At 45.5% G+C, this 14,978-nt stretch overlaps 1 protein-coding gene across 1 annotated transcript; it reads left to right on the top strand.

Moving 5' to 3' along the window:
- Window positions 1-1,943: 1,943 nt before the first annotated feature.
- dpysl2a (dihydropyrimidinase like 2a) lies at window positions 1,944-13,683 on the top strand. The gene is made up of 14 exons (XM_086207413.1): window positions 1,944-2,290; window positions 7,191-7,279; window positions 7,408-7,592; window positions 7,789-7,953; window positions 8,177-8,238; window positions 8,360-8,440; window positions 8,533-8,601; window positions 8,693-8,813; window positions 8,891-9,047; window positions 9,292-9,433; window positions 9,531-9,701; window positions 10,653-10,832; window positions 10,918-11,116; window positions 11,213-13,683. Exons 1-14 carry the CDS (start codon window positions 2,249-2,251, stop codon window positions 11,302-11,304), a joined length of 1,755 nt encoding a protein of 584 aa, XP_086063539.1. The 5' UTR covers window positions 1,944-2,248; the 3' UTR covers window positions 11,305-13,683.
- The last annotated feature ends 1,295 nt before the right edge of the window (window positions 13,684-14,978 follow it).

Raw genomic sequence — 14,978 nt, 5'->3', positions numbered from 1 at the left:
TGTGTTCTCCTGGCTCTGAAAGGGACAGTTCACCAAAACTGAAAATTCTGCCACCATCCACTCACCCATGTGATGATGGGTTGATGCTGTTCCTTCTTCCTGGCCAGTTTTTCTACATCTTAATATACTCACAATTAATTGACCTCATCTGTTATGGATGAAGTCTTCAAACAGGGTTGCACTCCTGTGGGTACTTAACGACTACATCAACATGAATCAAAATGAACCCTCTGTTTTACAAACCTGTTAGCTGCTAATTCTGCTTTGGGGAGGACGTTCAAAGCAGCGGACCACTCTCACGCCAGGGTGAGATCCTCAGTGACGCTGCAACGGAGGGGCAAGCCCCCCTTGTCACCCTCAGAACCATCAGTATCAGTTCAAGCTTTGGCAAATTAGAAATGGCGTATTTCATCATGTTGCATCTGAGAAGTCTGGTATCGGCTTTTCGATCACGTTCCCCTGCTCCTGTTTACACCCTGGTAGAGTGAACGTCGCTCTCTCACAGAGCACCTCAGGGTGAATGTCCAGGTATCATTAGGACAGAGAGGATAAAAATGACGGCCAAGTTGGGGAGGATCTATTTGGAAATCATAGGAAAGAGAAATTGCATGTTGGAAGACAAGTATCAGCTTTACCTGTGGTGATTTATGATGATTTATGATTTACGCAGCTGAAACGAGACAAACCTGCAAGAAATCAACCATCTGGGAGTCGTTTGTCTCATGTGCCCACTAGTACTGCATGTGCTTTTGATCACAAAATACTAAAACTACGACTACTACTACTGCTACTAATCATCTAGTGTAGCATGTATCAAACATAGAGGACAAAGTACTTTACATCCCCCAAAAATGTTTAAAAAAAAAACAGGCCATAAGACGTAACAGGACAAAATTAAATAATTTAAAGTAATTAGCAGGGTTCTGAAGTATAAACCCCCTTGAGAATTTATGAAGTACAAGTACATTAGACTGATGCAATATAATACAGGAACCATTTACAGCATTCTACATAGAATAGAATAGAATAGAAAAACAACAACCCTGTTACATACAACAGAGGTGTAAAAACAACACTGTGAAACTGTCAGGATAGAGCAAAAAGTGTGTGTGTGTGTATAGATTAAATATAAAAAATAAAGATTTAAAATATACAGAAATATACATGAATGTTAGAATGGAGGTTAAAAAAAGAGTAAAGTGGCTGTTTGCCTTATAAAAAGGTGCCTAAGGTGCTGAAAGGTGGGAGGAGGTAGATTGAGCTGATGAGTTCTTCACAAATCACAGCCACGACACCGACCAGTGACCGATGTAGCGCCTCTCAGACAGCAGCACAGAATATTGTCATAGATACTAGATAATTGTGTGGATAACTATTTGATATTGAGCTCACTTAAGTATTTAAAGTAAAAGTACACGTACACAATGTGTGTGTGTGTGTGTGTGTGTGTGTGTGTGTGTGTGTGTGTGTATTCCAGAGTTTGGTTATGTTTAATCCATGAACTACTGTCCTCTGAATTTCATGTGAATTTGTATTTTGCCGCTTTGGTTACATCGTCTTGATGTTGGCAGCTTCAGATTTGAAAGTACATGGTCGTCATCGTCTTGTATTTAATATCCAAAATCCTCTTCTCAGTTGGTAGGTTCAGATAAATGTAATAGAGTAAAAAGTACATTTCCTTTGAAATGCTGTTCCATTTTATGCAAATACTAAATTTTAAGTACAGTACTTCGGTAAAACTACTCAGTTACGTCCCACCACTGAGGAAAAAGAGGCAATCAGGACACCTACAGGTGCGGTGATGGTAGATGTGCATGTACACAGGTGAAAGCGACATGTGGCGTGAACAGGTGATGCCAGATTGAACCTGTTCCTCCATCATTCCTCCTGAGCTCACTCACATCATAGAAACATGGAGCTCAGGCTGAGCAGGGCGGGGTAGTGCGCATGCGCGGTTCCTCTTTGTGGCCCATCTCTTCTTGGAGCTTGTCTGGTCTTCAGGGACCTATTGTAGCCGTAATTACAGGGACTGGACTGTTTCGCGAAGACAAAACCTCTTAGTTCAGACTATTTACTAGACTCTAGGGTGCTAACTCTTGTTGCTAGCGACAGTAATAGTGAGAAAACTCCCCGGGGCGTCGACTGGCCACCAAGCAGAGCATCCATTCATCCTTTCACCTGCAGCTGGGGGTTTCAGTCTAGCTAGCTAGCGTTAGCCAGGAGGCAGGGGACAGCTGGGCTCCTCAAAATGTCGGGTTACCAGGGAAAGAAGAACATTCCTCGAATTACTGTGAGTATTAATTCATTTGTTCGACCACACAATTGTCTGCCACGCTGCGGTGAGCCTTGGGAAGCTAGCTAGCTGGCAGCAGCAGCAGCACAGAGCCCGGGGTGGACAACCAGCCGTCCTGCTCTTGAACGATCCCTCATCCAGAGCTGCTCATTCCTCTGTAGAAACTGGAGAATTAGCTTGGTGGAAGCCCTCAGCAGCTCAGTCCTCCTACATGAGCTGCCATCAGTGGCCGAGGCAGGCTGACAGCATCCCTGCAGGCTGGAGAGATCAGGTCCCTCCTGTGTCATCATCCTCCATCCCTAAGATTTTTTTTTTGATTTTTTTCCATCAAATCTGCATATTCTGCAGCAAGTGCATGCTTTGTTTATTCAATTCTGAATATGTGGGTGGAAAATTACAAAACAAAAGACATTTGATAATGAGACATCTGTCTCTTTTGTATTGCACATTTGAAACAGAGAGCATGGTATTAACAGTGTACAGTGAGGATGTCGTGATAGTCAAAAGAAGCAAAACCTCTTTTGTAAAGTAGGTCATTGGACAGCACCCATCCAAACCTTTCTCTCTAAGCTTTCCTCATGCAGCTGTTAAAGCCACATTGCTGACAGGAAGTGAAGTATTGCAGTATGTACTGACTCAGGATGTATAGTACATGTGCATTTATCACAGCAGGTAGCTGTCAGGTCCGTTTTGTAGGGTACAAGAAACGCTTCAAATGTACAGCCCTGACATCCCAGACACAACATTCAGGCATCAGCAGGAGCCCCCGAGGCCCTCAGACGCAACCCCGGAGTTGGGGATGAGGCAGCGAGTTTTACGCTGCTGAGCATTTCACAAAGTCCTAAACCTGGACTACAGAACAGAATCACCGAGGTCAGAATGAAATGATTCGGGGATTCCTGTCACGGCCACACGGTGGTCCTCGTTCAAGCCTCTGTGTCCTGCAGCCATATTGTCAGTGCAGGCAGGTGACACACACCATGACAAAACCGCGCTACCTTCTCTTTGTTCAAGTCACCGTTGAACAAAAAGTTGGCCTTTGAAACCCAACAAGAAGCATTACAGAATTCAGCTTCAGCAAATTGTGACGTGTGTGTGTGTGTGTGTGTATGTGTGTGTGTGTGTGTGTGTGTGTGATATGTATGCACTTTAGGCTGTGGTGTCTTTTATTAACCAATTCAGCTAAACTTAAGAGAGCGCACACCTCCACCCCTCGTCTAATTAAACCTGCAAGCAGTGACGAGCTGGGCGCAGATATCACTTACTGCATCCAGAAGGTGTCACGAGCAAACACAATAATTTGATGCAAACCAAATGATGTTGTCACGTCAGGCTTCCTGTAACCACAGGGTGGCGCTGTGACCTTAAATTCTGCTTGTGGATGTTTTCAGGCCTATGAAGAAATGTGTGAAGTTCGAAAAAGACCTGAACGTGGAGTCCAGTTAGCAACAGTTTGCTTTTCGATGGCAGAATTGAGTTCAATCGCCACGGTAACGCCATGTAGTGAAAACTCAGTGTTCACAGGAAGCCGTGACCCGGTTGTTGCGGTGTTTCTGATCAAATTTGAGATGATCTGATCAGTGGATTAAAATAAATTAATTTTCTGTTACCACCAGGTAACGATCGTGCCCCTAAAAACCGATGCACCTACAATACTATAATATTATATATGATTATGTAAGGATTACAACAGAATAAGTAAGTTAATTATTTATCTATTACTTATACTATAATACAGATTACATATTATGTCATAATACAGCGTATCAACCTTTATTATTACCGCTACTGCTGCTACTTTGCCACGTGTTCCTGTCAGTTCTCTGCAATGCGCAGTTGTCGTGTTGTGTTTTGTTCGCAACTGTGCTAACAGCTTTTGTTGTTTGGTGATAGTTCTATTTTCTGATACTTGATAGTTACGCTATTGCGCTACTTTTGTATTACTTGGTGTATTTCTCGGGGGTTTCTTGTATTTATTCTCGGTGTCTGTGCTGCTACTGGAGCCTGAATTTCCCGAGGGCTCTGCCCAAAGGATCAGTGAAGTTCTACCTCATCTAACTGAATCTTACACCGGTGACACCACGACCTCCTCGGTGGACGCGCTGATGGCTGAGGACAACTGAGGATGGCTGATGGCTGAGGACAACGATCACGTCTGCGTTATCGGTGAATCGGTGATCACTAATTTTTAGGCGCCATCTCCACGACCACCAGGCTCCTGTATTTGAATGCCAACCTACATTTTTGGTGGCTCCAGTTTCCTCTTTTCCACCCAAATGAACCGTGCACTAGTTCTGGGCTTGTGCTTGTTATTGGTTCAACTTGCAAACATTCTGAGAACCGGTTTCCACTCGACAAGAGCCACAATGAACCACTGCTGCTTCATTTTCATGTCCGTCGCTGGCTGTCTGTTCCAGAACTGCCTCGGTGCAAAAAGGGTTAATGTGAGCTCAGGAAAAGCTCTAAATAGGATTTTGTTACGAACAGAACCGTGTAGTAAAGAGCTAAATCATCATCCGCTCTCCTCTGGACTGCGATGTGGAGTTTCCAGCCATGAAAAATTCAACTATGAGTTTGAGTTGGCTTAGTTAACTCATACTTGAGTAGCCTGGACACATCAGTCGCTAGCCACTAGTTGCTAGCAAGCTACCAGGGTTGCTGTCAAACCTTGATAATGACAAACAAAGTTATCGTATATTTCACATAATCACATACTTGATCAAATACTTGAACAAAGTTCACTCAGTGCCTCACAAATACTTTGATTTGGTACTTTTTTTTCTGCAGTAGCCAGCAGGACTACTGAGTTACAAATTCCACTTCTCCGTTACTTTCAAACCATGTTTTCCTGGGACAAACATGAATGTATCCCAATGTTGTACCTGTGAGTATACAGATTTGCTGTACTAGTACAAGCTAGCAGTCTAGATATGTGGGTTGTGTCATGCATGTGCAGCTAGAGGAGTGTAGCTTGTTGCAGTATCTACATCAGTGTCCTGGAGATGCTTTGTTCCATCTGAAGTTCTTTCTATTGTTGTTCTTGGAAATACTTGAAATGAATTTTCCCAGTGTTTTCCCTCACTGATGTGTACTGATAAAAGTCCTTGGAAATTGTAAAGTTTGCTCGACTGACTGGAACCAGATGTTAAGTAGTTGAGATGACCTGCCTGCCTGGTGGTTGACCAGTAACACCCTGGAAGTCTTTGATGATGAATCATCAAACAGTAACTATAGAGTAGGCTCACGATGGAGAGCCACCGGTGTGTGTGTGTGTGTGTGTGTGTGTGTGCGCAAGGAGTTGTTTGTAATAACTCTCTCTGCCAGAAGATGGAGACAAAAGTGCTGAGTACAGCTTCGGGCAGCGAAGGACGTGACAAGTTTATGTAAGATGGAAGTAAAAGAGAGTTAATACCTCGGCTGTGTAGTTCTGTCTAGCCTGCTCGACATTTAGCCTTTTGCTAAGTTCAGTGAGTTCTCACGATTCAGCTCCTGCGCTGTTGTCTAACCTTGATGCGCTGCATTTACAACCAAGCGTATGCATTTATTCACATCCTGATACATTCATGTCCAGCATTTATAATAACCAAGGCCATTACTGGCTACAGTTAATCTTGCTGTCCTTGCTGTCCTACTCAGTAATGTTCTTCAACCTCCAGAACCCAGTGAGCGTGGAGGAGACAAAAGATAATAAAGACCCTGTTCATCCATACAGCAACAATATAGACCTAATGAGATCCTGATGTCATGTCCGTCCCGTTTGGACATGAGTCTCCTGCTGTGGTGGTTTCAGAAACCCACTTCTGTCTTCGGTATCTCCGCCTGCTGTCCTCAGAGACGCCTGCAGGAGAAGTAGGGCGCCCCCCTGCTCAAACAGGTGGAACCCACGAGATCCTGCATCACAAACTCCCTTCGTGATTTGTTATCCAACCGATGGCCTTCATTCCACAGGATCAGATTTATTTTTTGAATAATGCTGTGTTGATTTTCAATGTTGAAGTTCAATACTTAATCAATACTTTATTGTCATTGTTAAAATAGCAGCTGTTGAGTTCTCGGGGGGGGGGGTAAACATATCTATCCATTGAATGGCTATGAGTAGATTGTACATATAGGAGCTGGGCAAATAATCACCTCTCATTCTGACCTCTAGGGATGATGAGAACATGATTATCTGTCCAGGTTAGATGATTTATTTATTTTTTTTATGCTTTCCATGTTGCAAGGATGATCTCGTTTTGTTTCCCCCTAAAAATCCAGTGTGATAGATCAGGTTCAGGAGCTCAGCTGTCCAGAGGGAATCCTCCTCACCCTCTCTTCCAAAGTCAGCTGTGACAGCAGTCACTCCTCTAGTCGTCATTTTGAGGCGCTGAGTCAAATCACTGCACCCACTCAAGGAAGTAGTTCCGGCCGTGTATCTGATTCTAGAATTATAATATCTCACCACTTTAAATAGTTATTTCTGAATAGATGTTACATTCAAACTCAGTTCTGTCAATGCAGGCAAAGAGCGTTCGGTAGAAAAGTGTTTTTGGTGACTTCAGAAGTATGCTAACGTGCTTATCCACTAGCATTCATTATGCTAAGCTAACTAGTGGTCAGCAGGTGTCTGTGGGAAAGCAGCACAGAGGAGAGAAGGGGATTTGATAATTGTGCTTAAAGTCAGTGGGATTATATGGTAAAAGTGGGGATGAACCCTGATAATAGCACCAGTCTATGAGCTAGCGTGGACAGCGAGGCACTTCTCACGGAGGCTCTTATCATAGATTGTGAACTTGATCAAACTGATCGTGCAGCCATAAAATGTGTTATCTTTCTTTTCCTCTGTGCGCCCAATAGGTGCCATTATTATTTGTTGTTCACTTTAGGTTTGAAATGAAACGCTGTCTCTGCCTTTCAGAGCGACCGTCTCCTCATCAAGGGGGCAAAGATAGTCAACGATGATCAGTCCTTCATGGCTGATATCTACATGGAGGATGGAGTCATCAAGTAAGATCAGAACAGTTCCACTCAGCAGCTCTAATATGAGGATGAACTAAGAGTCAGAATATGACATCATAATAACAAAAACTGAAACACACAGCAGTCATATCCACTCCGTCATCCCCCACTTCCAGGCAAATAGGAGACAACCTCATTGTTCCTGGGGGAGTCAAGATCATCGAGGCTCATGGGAGAATGGTGATGCCCGGCGGGATTGATGTGCACACCCGATTCCAGATGCCCGACCGCGGCATGGTGGCAGCTGATGACTTCTACCAGGGCACCAGGGCAGCTCTGGCTGGCGGGACAACGATGATCAGTACGTACCACATCTCACACACACACACACACACACACACACACGCGCACGCGCGCGCGCTCGCACACGCATCCCAGTAATGCACTGCGGTCTTGCTGCTGAGATTATAACACTGCATGTGTGCATGTCATCAGGCGTGTGATCTAATTACACCGTTCGCTCGAGCACATGAAACTTAGCCTGCTTGTTTGTGTAGTCGACCACGTGGTGCCGGAGCCCGGCGTCAGCCTGGTTGCAGCCTTCAAACAGTGGAGGGAGTGGGCTGACAGCAAGTCCTGCTGTGACTACTCGCTGCATGTGGACCTCACCGACTGGAGCAAAGGCACCCAGGAAGAGATGGAGACTCTGGTCAAGGAACACGGTATGAAGTCTACATGAAACGACACTGAAAATTAGTTACTTTGCATCAGAAAATATCTCTTTCTGACTTCGTGTGGGGTAGAAATCTTTTCACAGACTAAATGTTTCTTCTTTGGAATTTCTTATCCCTGCTGTTACTTTTTCTCCTTTGCTTTGGGTTTTCCCTCTTTTGCTCTCTTTATTCCACCTTTGGCAGTTTTCTCTCATGAGTTGTCTTCCTTCAGGTGTCAACTCTTTCCTGGTCTATTTGGCCTATAAGGATGTTTTTCAACTTTCTGACTCTCAGGTACGCTCAGCTGCTGGCTGCTCATAGAAGGGTCTGTCTGTCACCGGGCATGTTTTCTACACTGTTAGATGGGTCACTGTCCTGACCTTCGAGCTCACCTGCATCCGCTCTGATATTACAGATCTACGAGGTGTTCAGCGTCATCAGAGACCTTGGGGCCATCGCTCAAGTGCACGCTGAGAATGGAGACATCATTGCAGAGGTAAAAAAACACCTGAAGTCCTTTTAAGGTTTTATCAGTATGCAGTTTTTGCCACTGCGGAGCATGATGTTCTCGTGGTTTGTGTTTTTTAGGAGCAGAGACGTATCCTGGAGCTGGGTATCACTGGACCCGAAGGTCACGTGCTCAGCCGTCCGGAGGAGGTGAGACTTGCTAACCGTCCTCCTGAGGTGATGATGACTCTCGCTGTAAGATAACAGGTGGCGTGATAATGGTGTGGGCGCTGGTCTGCAGGTGGAGGCGGAGGCTGTCAATCGCTCTGTCACCATAGCCAACCAGACCAACTGCCCCCTCTACATCACCAAGGTGATGAGCAAGAGTGCTGCTGATGTCATCGCCCTCGCCAGGAAAAGAGGTCTGAACTTAATCCTACCAGTTTGTGCTTCCTACTGCACGTGAGTTTCACTGATGGCGTTCTGTCCGATCTGGTAGGTGCTGTGGTTTATGGAGAGCCCGTATCTGCCAGCCTGGGCACAGACGGCACTCATTACTGGAGCAAGAACTGGGCCAAGGCAGCAGCCTTTGTCACCTCTCCGCCTCTCAGCCCGGATCCCACCACCCCCGACTACCTCAACTCTCTGTTGTCATGGTTGGTGCTCGCTGGCTGGGTCTGAAGACGGCTGCAGCACATCGTGACATGTGTCACTGCTGTGTGCTACCATGTAGTTTTACGCTGTGATTCTGAATTTTGTGGCCAAATTCATAATGAAATTATGTTTGCTGAAGCAGATCCAAAGATAGAATCATTAAATGTAGGACTCTTTGTTTGCTGTGGAACAGCCATGACAGTTATTGCACATTTCCCCTCATCGTCTTGTGTTGTCTCTGTCTAGCGGGGACTTGCAGGTGACTGGTAGCGCTCACTGCACTTTCCACACTTCTCAGCGCGCAGTCGGCAAGGATGACTTCACCCTAATCCCAGAGGGCACCAACGGCACCGAGGAGAGGATGTCCCTAATCTGGGACAAATGTGTGGTGAGGGAGAGGAGGCCCTCTGTTCATGCGCCATAGAAAGAGTCCTGTCATCAAGCAGAGAACCTTGATCATGTGATTTGTTTTCCTGTCCTGTCAGGTGACTGGTAAGATGGACGAGAATCAGTTTGTTGCAGTGACCAGCACCAATGCAGCCAAGATCTTCAACCTGTATCCCCGCAAGGGCCGCATCGCCGTGGGGTCCGATGCCGACCTATTGCTGTGGGACCCGGACATCACCAAGATCATCTCAGCCAAGAACCACAACCTGGTGAGACGCTGACTCAGCATGACTTGACGCACAACTACCATGTCTTCAATTATTTATGTATGGCTGCAACTATCGACTGTGTCTGTTAATTATCTCCCTCATTAATAAATCAGCCAAAATAGTCACACAATCAAATATCAGTCATGATTACACCTGGAGCGAGATGGTCTGAGCTCCGGCTGCCGACGGCCTGCCAGGTCTCCCAGCTCCTGGAGATGTGCACCTCCACTGATTTTTATTTCCGTAGCAACAGCAGCAGCTGACCGTGGCTGTAAAAGAGCGACTTCCTGGTGCATCCATGAGCACCTGGTAGATTCAAACCAAAGTGTGAGACTTATGGAGCGTTGAATTGCACCTCGCATGGTGGGAAGTCTCTTCTAAAGGCAGGAAGGTTGTTTCATATGACAAAGATTTTACTTTCTATTTTTGTGTTTTGAAGTAAATAAACATCTTCCTCTTTCACTGTATTTTAGATAATCACATCGTGAAGCACACTGGTAATTATAAAGAGAGAAGACAAGTTATTTGCTTACGTTCCATTGTTTTTATTCGTCACTAAAATATCTTATTGAGCAACACAGAAAGACTCTCCAATTCTATACTTTTATTTGACTGGCAAACAAACTTTATCTTCCAGATATATTTGGCTGCTGAGCTGGGATTCAAAGAGCTCATCTCCCTGCTGAGGAAAGTCAGCGTGACCCACTGAGACAGGAGAGCTAACAAATACGCACAAACACATCAAATATGACTTGGCTAGAGAAGGAAGCAGATTAAGAGGCACGCAGCAGTGGAGCGTTGTTAGAATACAATGGATGTCCATTCCCAGCTGTAGTAAGATGAGATGCAGCGTACTTGTCCTCGCACCAGAGCGATTCCTGCATTTGGTAGAGGGAAGAAAATGATTTGGACATATTGAAGATGTTATACTGGAACCGTTTCTCCTCCCAGGCAGTGGAGTACAACATCTTCGAGGGCACCGAGGTGCGTGGTGGTCCTCTGGTGGTCATCAGCCAGGGTAAAATAGTGCTGGAGGAGGGCAGCCTTCACACCACCGAGGGCTGTGGCCGCTACATCAGCCGTAAACCCTTCCCAGACCAAGTCTACAAGAGGATAATGGCTCGCAGCAGGGTGAGTCCACGTTCCCCCCTCAGAGTAGCCAAAATCCTCAGGTGGTCGCTCGTCATCTCACTCAGTCTTATGCATGTCTGTGCAGCTAACGGAGCTGCGAGGCGTCCCCCGCGGCCAGTATGACGGGCCAGTGTGTGAGGTGGCTGTGACTCCCAAGGTGATGTCCACTGTCTCCTCGGTGAAGGCGTCTCCTGCCAAGCAGCAGCAGCAGCAGCAGCAGCAGCAGCAGCCGTTTACTCACCAGCCGGTTCGCAACCTCCACCAGTCCGGCTTCAGCCTCTCTGGTGAGTCCAGTCCAACGCGCCTCTGCGATGACCCCCCCCCCCCCCCCCGCTCCAACACCACCCTCTGAGCTTGTTATTCTATCCTTGATGTTCTAGGTGCTCAAATTGATGACAACGTTCCCCGTCGTACCACTCAGCGCATTGTGGCGCCCCCTGGAGGAAAAGCCAACATCACCAGCCTCGGCTAAGCTGCTTGTTTTTTTTTTTTTTCAAAACTGCACCAGGTTGCAGGACAGCGTGGGACCAGAGGTCACTCTCACCCCGTCACATCACCTCTGACCCCCCCCCTCTCGCACCCCACCCAAAGCCCTCCATCCATTCTCATTCACATACCGTTTTCCCATGCAGAAAAACAAGCACTACTCTGTCATCATGTGAAACATTTCCTGCCATTTCCCTCTGAAGATGCAAATGAATGGAAACAGGCGTTTTTTTTAAAGCCGGGTTGATATTTGTTTACATATTTGTATATTTGTTACCGTCCATGTCCGAGCCGCCCTGGCTGTGAAAGTAGTCCGACAAGGAGTCTCGTCAGTTGTCTTAGGGGCATTTTAGCACAGCGGGTTTTTTTACATTAGTTTGTTTTGATGGAATGTGCTGGAGGTGGAGCAACGCCATCTTCAACCGAACCTGCGTTGTCTGTGTTGTATTACAGTGTTATAATGATTTAACATCACGGTTTTAGTCTGACATTTTTGATACAGAACTCACACACACAACTTATCACTGAATAGCAGACCGTAGGATATTGTTTCTGCGTCTCATAGAACCTAATTTATTTTTTCGTATGTGTGTGTGTGTGTGTGTGTGTGTGTGTGTGTGTGTGTGGGGGCAGCTGAACAATTCAGCCTGGTCTTCCTTTGTTGTTAAAATGATACTTCACCCAAAAAGTGTATTTTGCCTTTCAAGTTCTCACAAATGGGTGTCTTGAGCTCACAGACATCTTCTTCTTCTTCTTCTTCTTCTTCACTTCTTTATGACACCAGAATGTAGGCCGAGCCAACCATGCAAGTTCAACTTGAAGCTCGTAGCAACTGACTAACGGCTAAAACGTCAATAAAAAAAAAAAAAAAATCCAGCATAATCCATGTCTTCTTGATCCAGCTGTGTGCTCCGTAATCCACAAGCACTTTGATTTGAACTAAAAATAAACTATTGGTCGGGAATGTTTATCTGATTAATTGGAAAATTTGAATTTTAGCGGGTTATTTTATAGGAATTGGCCTCTTGGCAACCTGGTTTTCACCCATCTGTAAAGAAATGCGGTACTTTGTTTAAAACAGCAGGGGTCGCTCACTCTATTAGCAGTAACTGTTGTGGCAAAGTGTTGTTTGATTCAGTTTTGTTTGAGTTTAAACAGAAATGTTGGATACTTTTGTCTTTGTTAGCCATCACCAGTCATCAGCGTCAAGCTGAGTAGGCGTGGCTGGTTCTTTCTGCACTCGGGGGGTCGCAGAGACCCGATGAAGGGGGAAATCCTCATTGTGTGCTCAACACACCTATTTTGCTGTTATTGAAAGGCAAAATACATTTTTTGGGTTTAGTGTCACTTTAAAGTTTCCCTTTCCTCCCTGTTAGAATTTAGTTTTTGGATGTTTTAATCGCATCAAGTTGTTGTTGAAGGCGCTGAGTGCACTGAAAGGAAAAGAAAGGGTAGTTTATCTCTCATCCCACCTCCCCCTGGGTTTGGGAGTCACATTCAGTTCACGTGAGAAACAGTTTTACCTCATTTCACTGTCTTTCTTTCACCTCATGTTAGTGTCAAAGGTCATCAGGGCATCACACTTCCAGTCATCATAACGGTCTTTGCTGTTCAAACTACGCAACTTTGCCCTCAGCCTCTCTGCATCTGGTGCTAATGACCATCGCTACGTACGTGCAGAGGATGTTACAGCGGCTCTGTAATATCGCCTCTCCATTCCTCCACTTGTGATAGAGTATGTTTGCACCCGTAACAATCCAAATGGTAAAGATGTTTGTGAGCTTGCTACTTTGATTTGTCGGTGTGTTCTCCGGATCTTTCCCTGCCTGTTCTGTAAGATATTGATAGCACACTGTATCTATGAAGGCTCTTTGAGGAAGTGACATCATGATCTTTGAGACCTGATGGAAAATGCTTGTATATGAATCCCTCACAGCGTGCTGATGATGTGTCCACTGTTCTCGGTGTTTGTGTAGTGAATGAATTACCAGGTATCCAGTTCTCTTGCCCCTTTAGCCCCCCCCAACCCCCACCTCCACCCCCCGACCACGGTCACCTGACATTCACAAACCACTGCAGGTGGTCAGTAAGGCACCTCTGGATGATCTCCCCCTCCGTAGCCTCGTCAAGTGTCGGGTTCTTCTTGCGCCACGCTATTACGTGAATTACATTTGCGAGGGTCCTTGTTGATGGTTATTGAGTCGTAATGTCGAGCACTGTTGTTGACCCTGTCCCAGCTAGTGTGCTACGCGGTCGTGTGTGTTTTCTAGGATACCAGGGTTTTGGGAGGGGGGCGGAAATCTCCGGTCCTGTCAGCATTTGACCCTATCTGTGATGATTCAGTGGATTAAAAAAAAATAAAAATAAAAAAGTTAAACTTGTGGCTACTTTTTTTTTTTTTTTTTGGCTCAAGTGTCTGCTCTGAGGAAGTCATGAGTCTGGGGGCGTTTGTTTGTCAGCAGGCTTACACAAAAAAACAGGAGGCTGCTTTCAACCGAACACGGTGGCGAGGTGACGGATGACCAGCAGTCACAGCGCTGCCCGGTGGGTGCAGGAAGGGATATTTTTTAATGGTAGTTACATGATTACTAAGGACACTGGAGGGAATTGTAATGTAGTATCAATTTAAAAATAAAAAGCAGCACTTTTATACACACAAAAGTACAAATACAAGTATCTGAAATACTCCACTACAGATATTCTTGGATTCTAAATTCACTTTAGTTCAAAAGAGAGACGATTTTGATCGCTAGATGTGTAACATGAATGCAACAGATAATTTATGAGTCTTTGGAGAACTGCAAACAGCTGGAAATATTACAGGCTGCTGCTTCTCTTTTTATTACTCAAGTGGCCACGAGCCTGGACACAAGCAGCTTGCCTGCATGTATTTCACAAGCGTGTGTGTGTGTGTGTGTGTGTGTGTGTGTGTAACATCAGTGACACCCTCAAGTTCACAGATTTACCTCAAAACTGTACTGAAGAACAATATTTGAGTTAATACATTTAATTATTTCACAGCCTTTGATTTTTCTTTGACAATAAACATCCAGGTGTCGGTGTGAAGTCAAACGTGCTTCATCCACCGTAGTTCTGATCAAAACGAGCATTGTACTTACTTAACAATTTTTAATCAACATTAAATTCATTTATTAAATGGGATGCATTGTTGCAGGTTAATAGAAAATACAGGGGGAAAAAATTCCTTTCCAGAAAAACCCGATTGTCAAATATTTTTCATTGTAATAAACATTCTCCAGGTTAGACCCCAGCCGTCTCACAGGTGGAGGCGATGAGACATGTGGACACAAGGTGGAGGCAGAGAGGAGAGCAGCGCTTCAGACGCTTCAGCCTCCGGGACCCTTTCTGACGGCGGCTACGTCACAGTGGCTGCACACGTCAGCAAAACTTAGTCGGAGCGAAGCCCCTTAGCTGTTCAACACTTGACCAATTAGAGCACAATGAGTTGGGGGGGGGGGGGGTCCTGATGTCATCATCATCATCCTCACCTACTGATGAGAGCATCTAATGACAGGCAGATAAAGCCTGAAGCAGACTGAGACCTCCCAGGGAAGCGGGCAAGCATGACTCACCAGCAGCCTCTGACTTCACTATTTTTGGAACTCAACGCCGCCGTGTTTGCACCTGTCAGAGCAGAAA

This window comes from Aulostomus chinensis, chromosome 6 (genome assembly GCF_037954235.1).
Source record: "Aulostomus chinensis isolate RoL2024-O1b breed Wild chromosome 6, RoL_Achi_v1.0, whole genome shotgun sequence".
In the NCBI taxonomy this organism is placed as follows: Eukaryota; Metazoa; Chordata; class Actinopteri; order Syngnathiformes; family Aulostomidae; genus Aulostomus; species Aulostomus chinensis.
The sequence above is the reverse complement of the archived record's forward strand: the minus strand, read 5'-3'. Positions and strand labels throughout refer to the sequence as shown.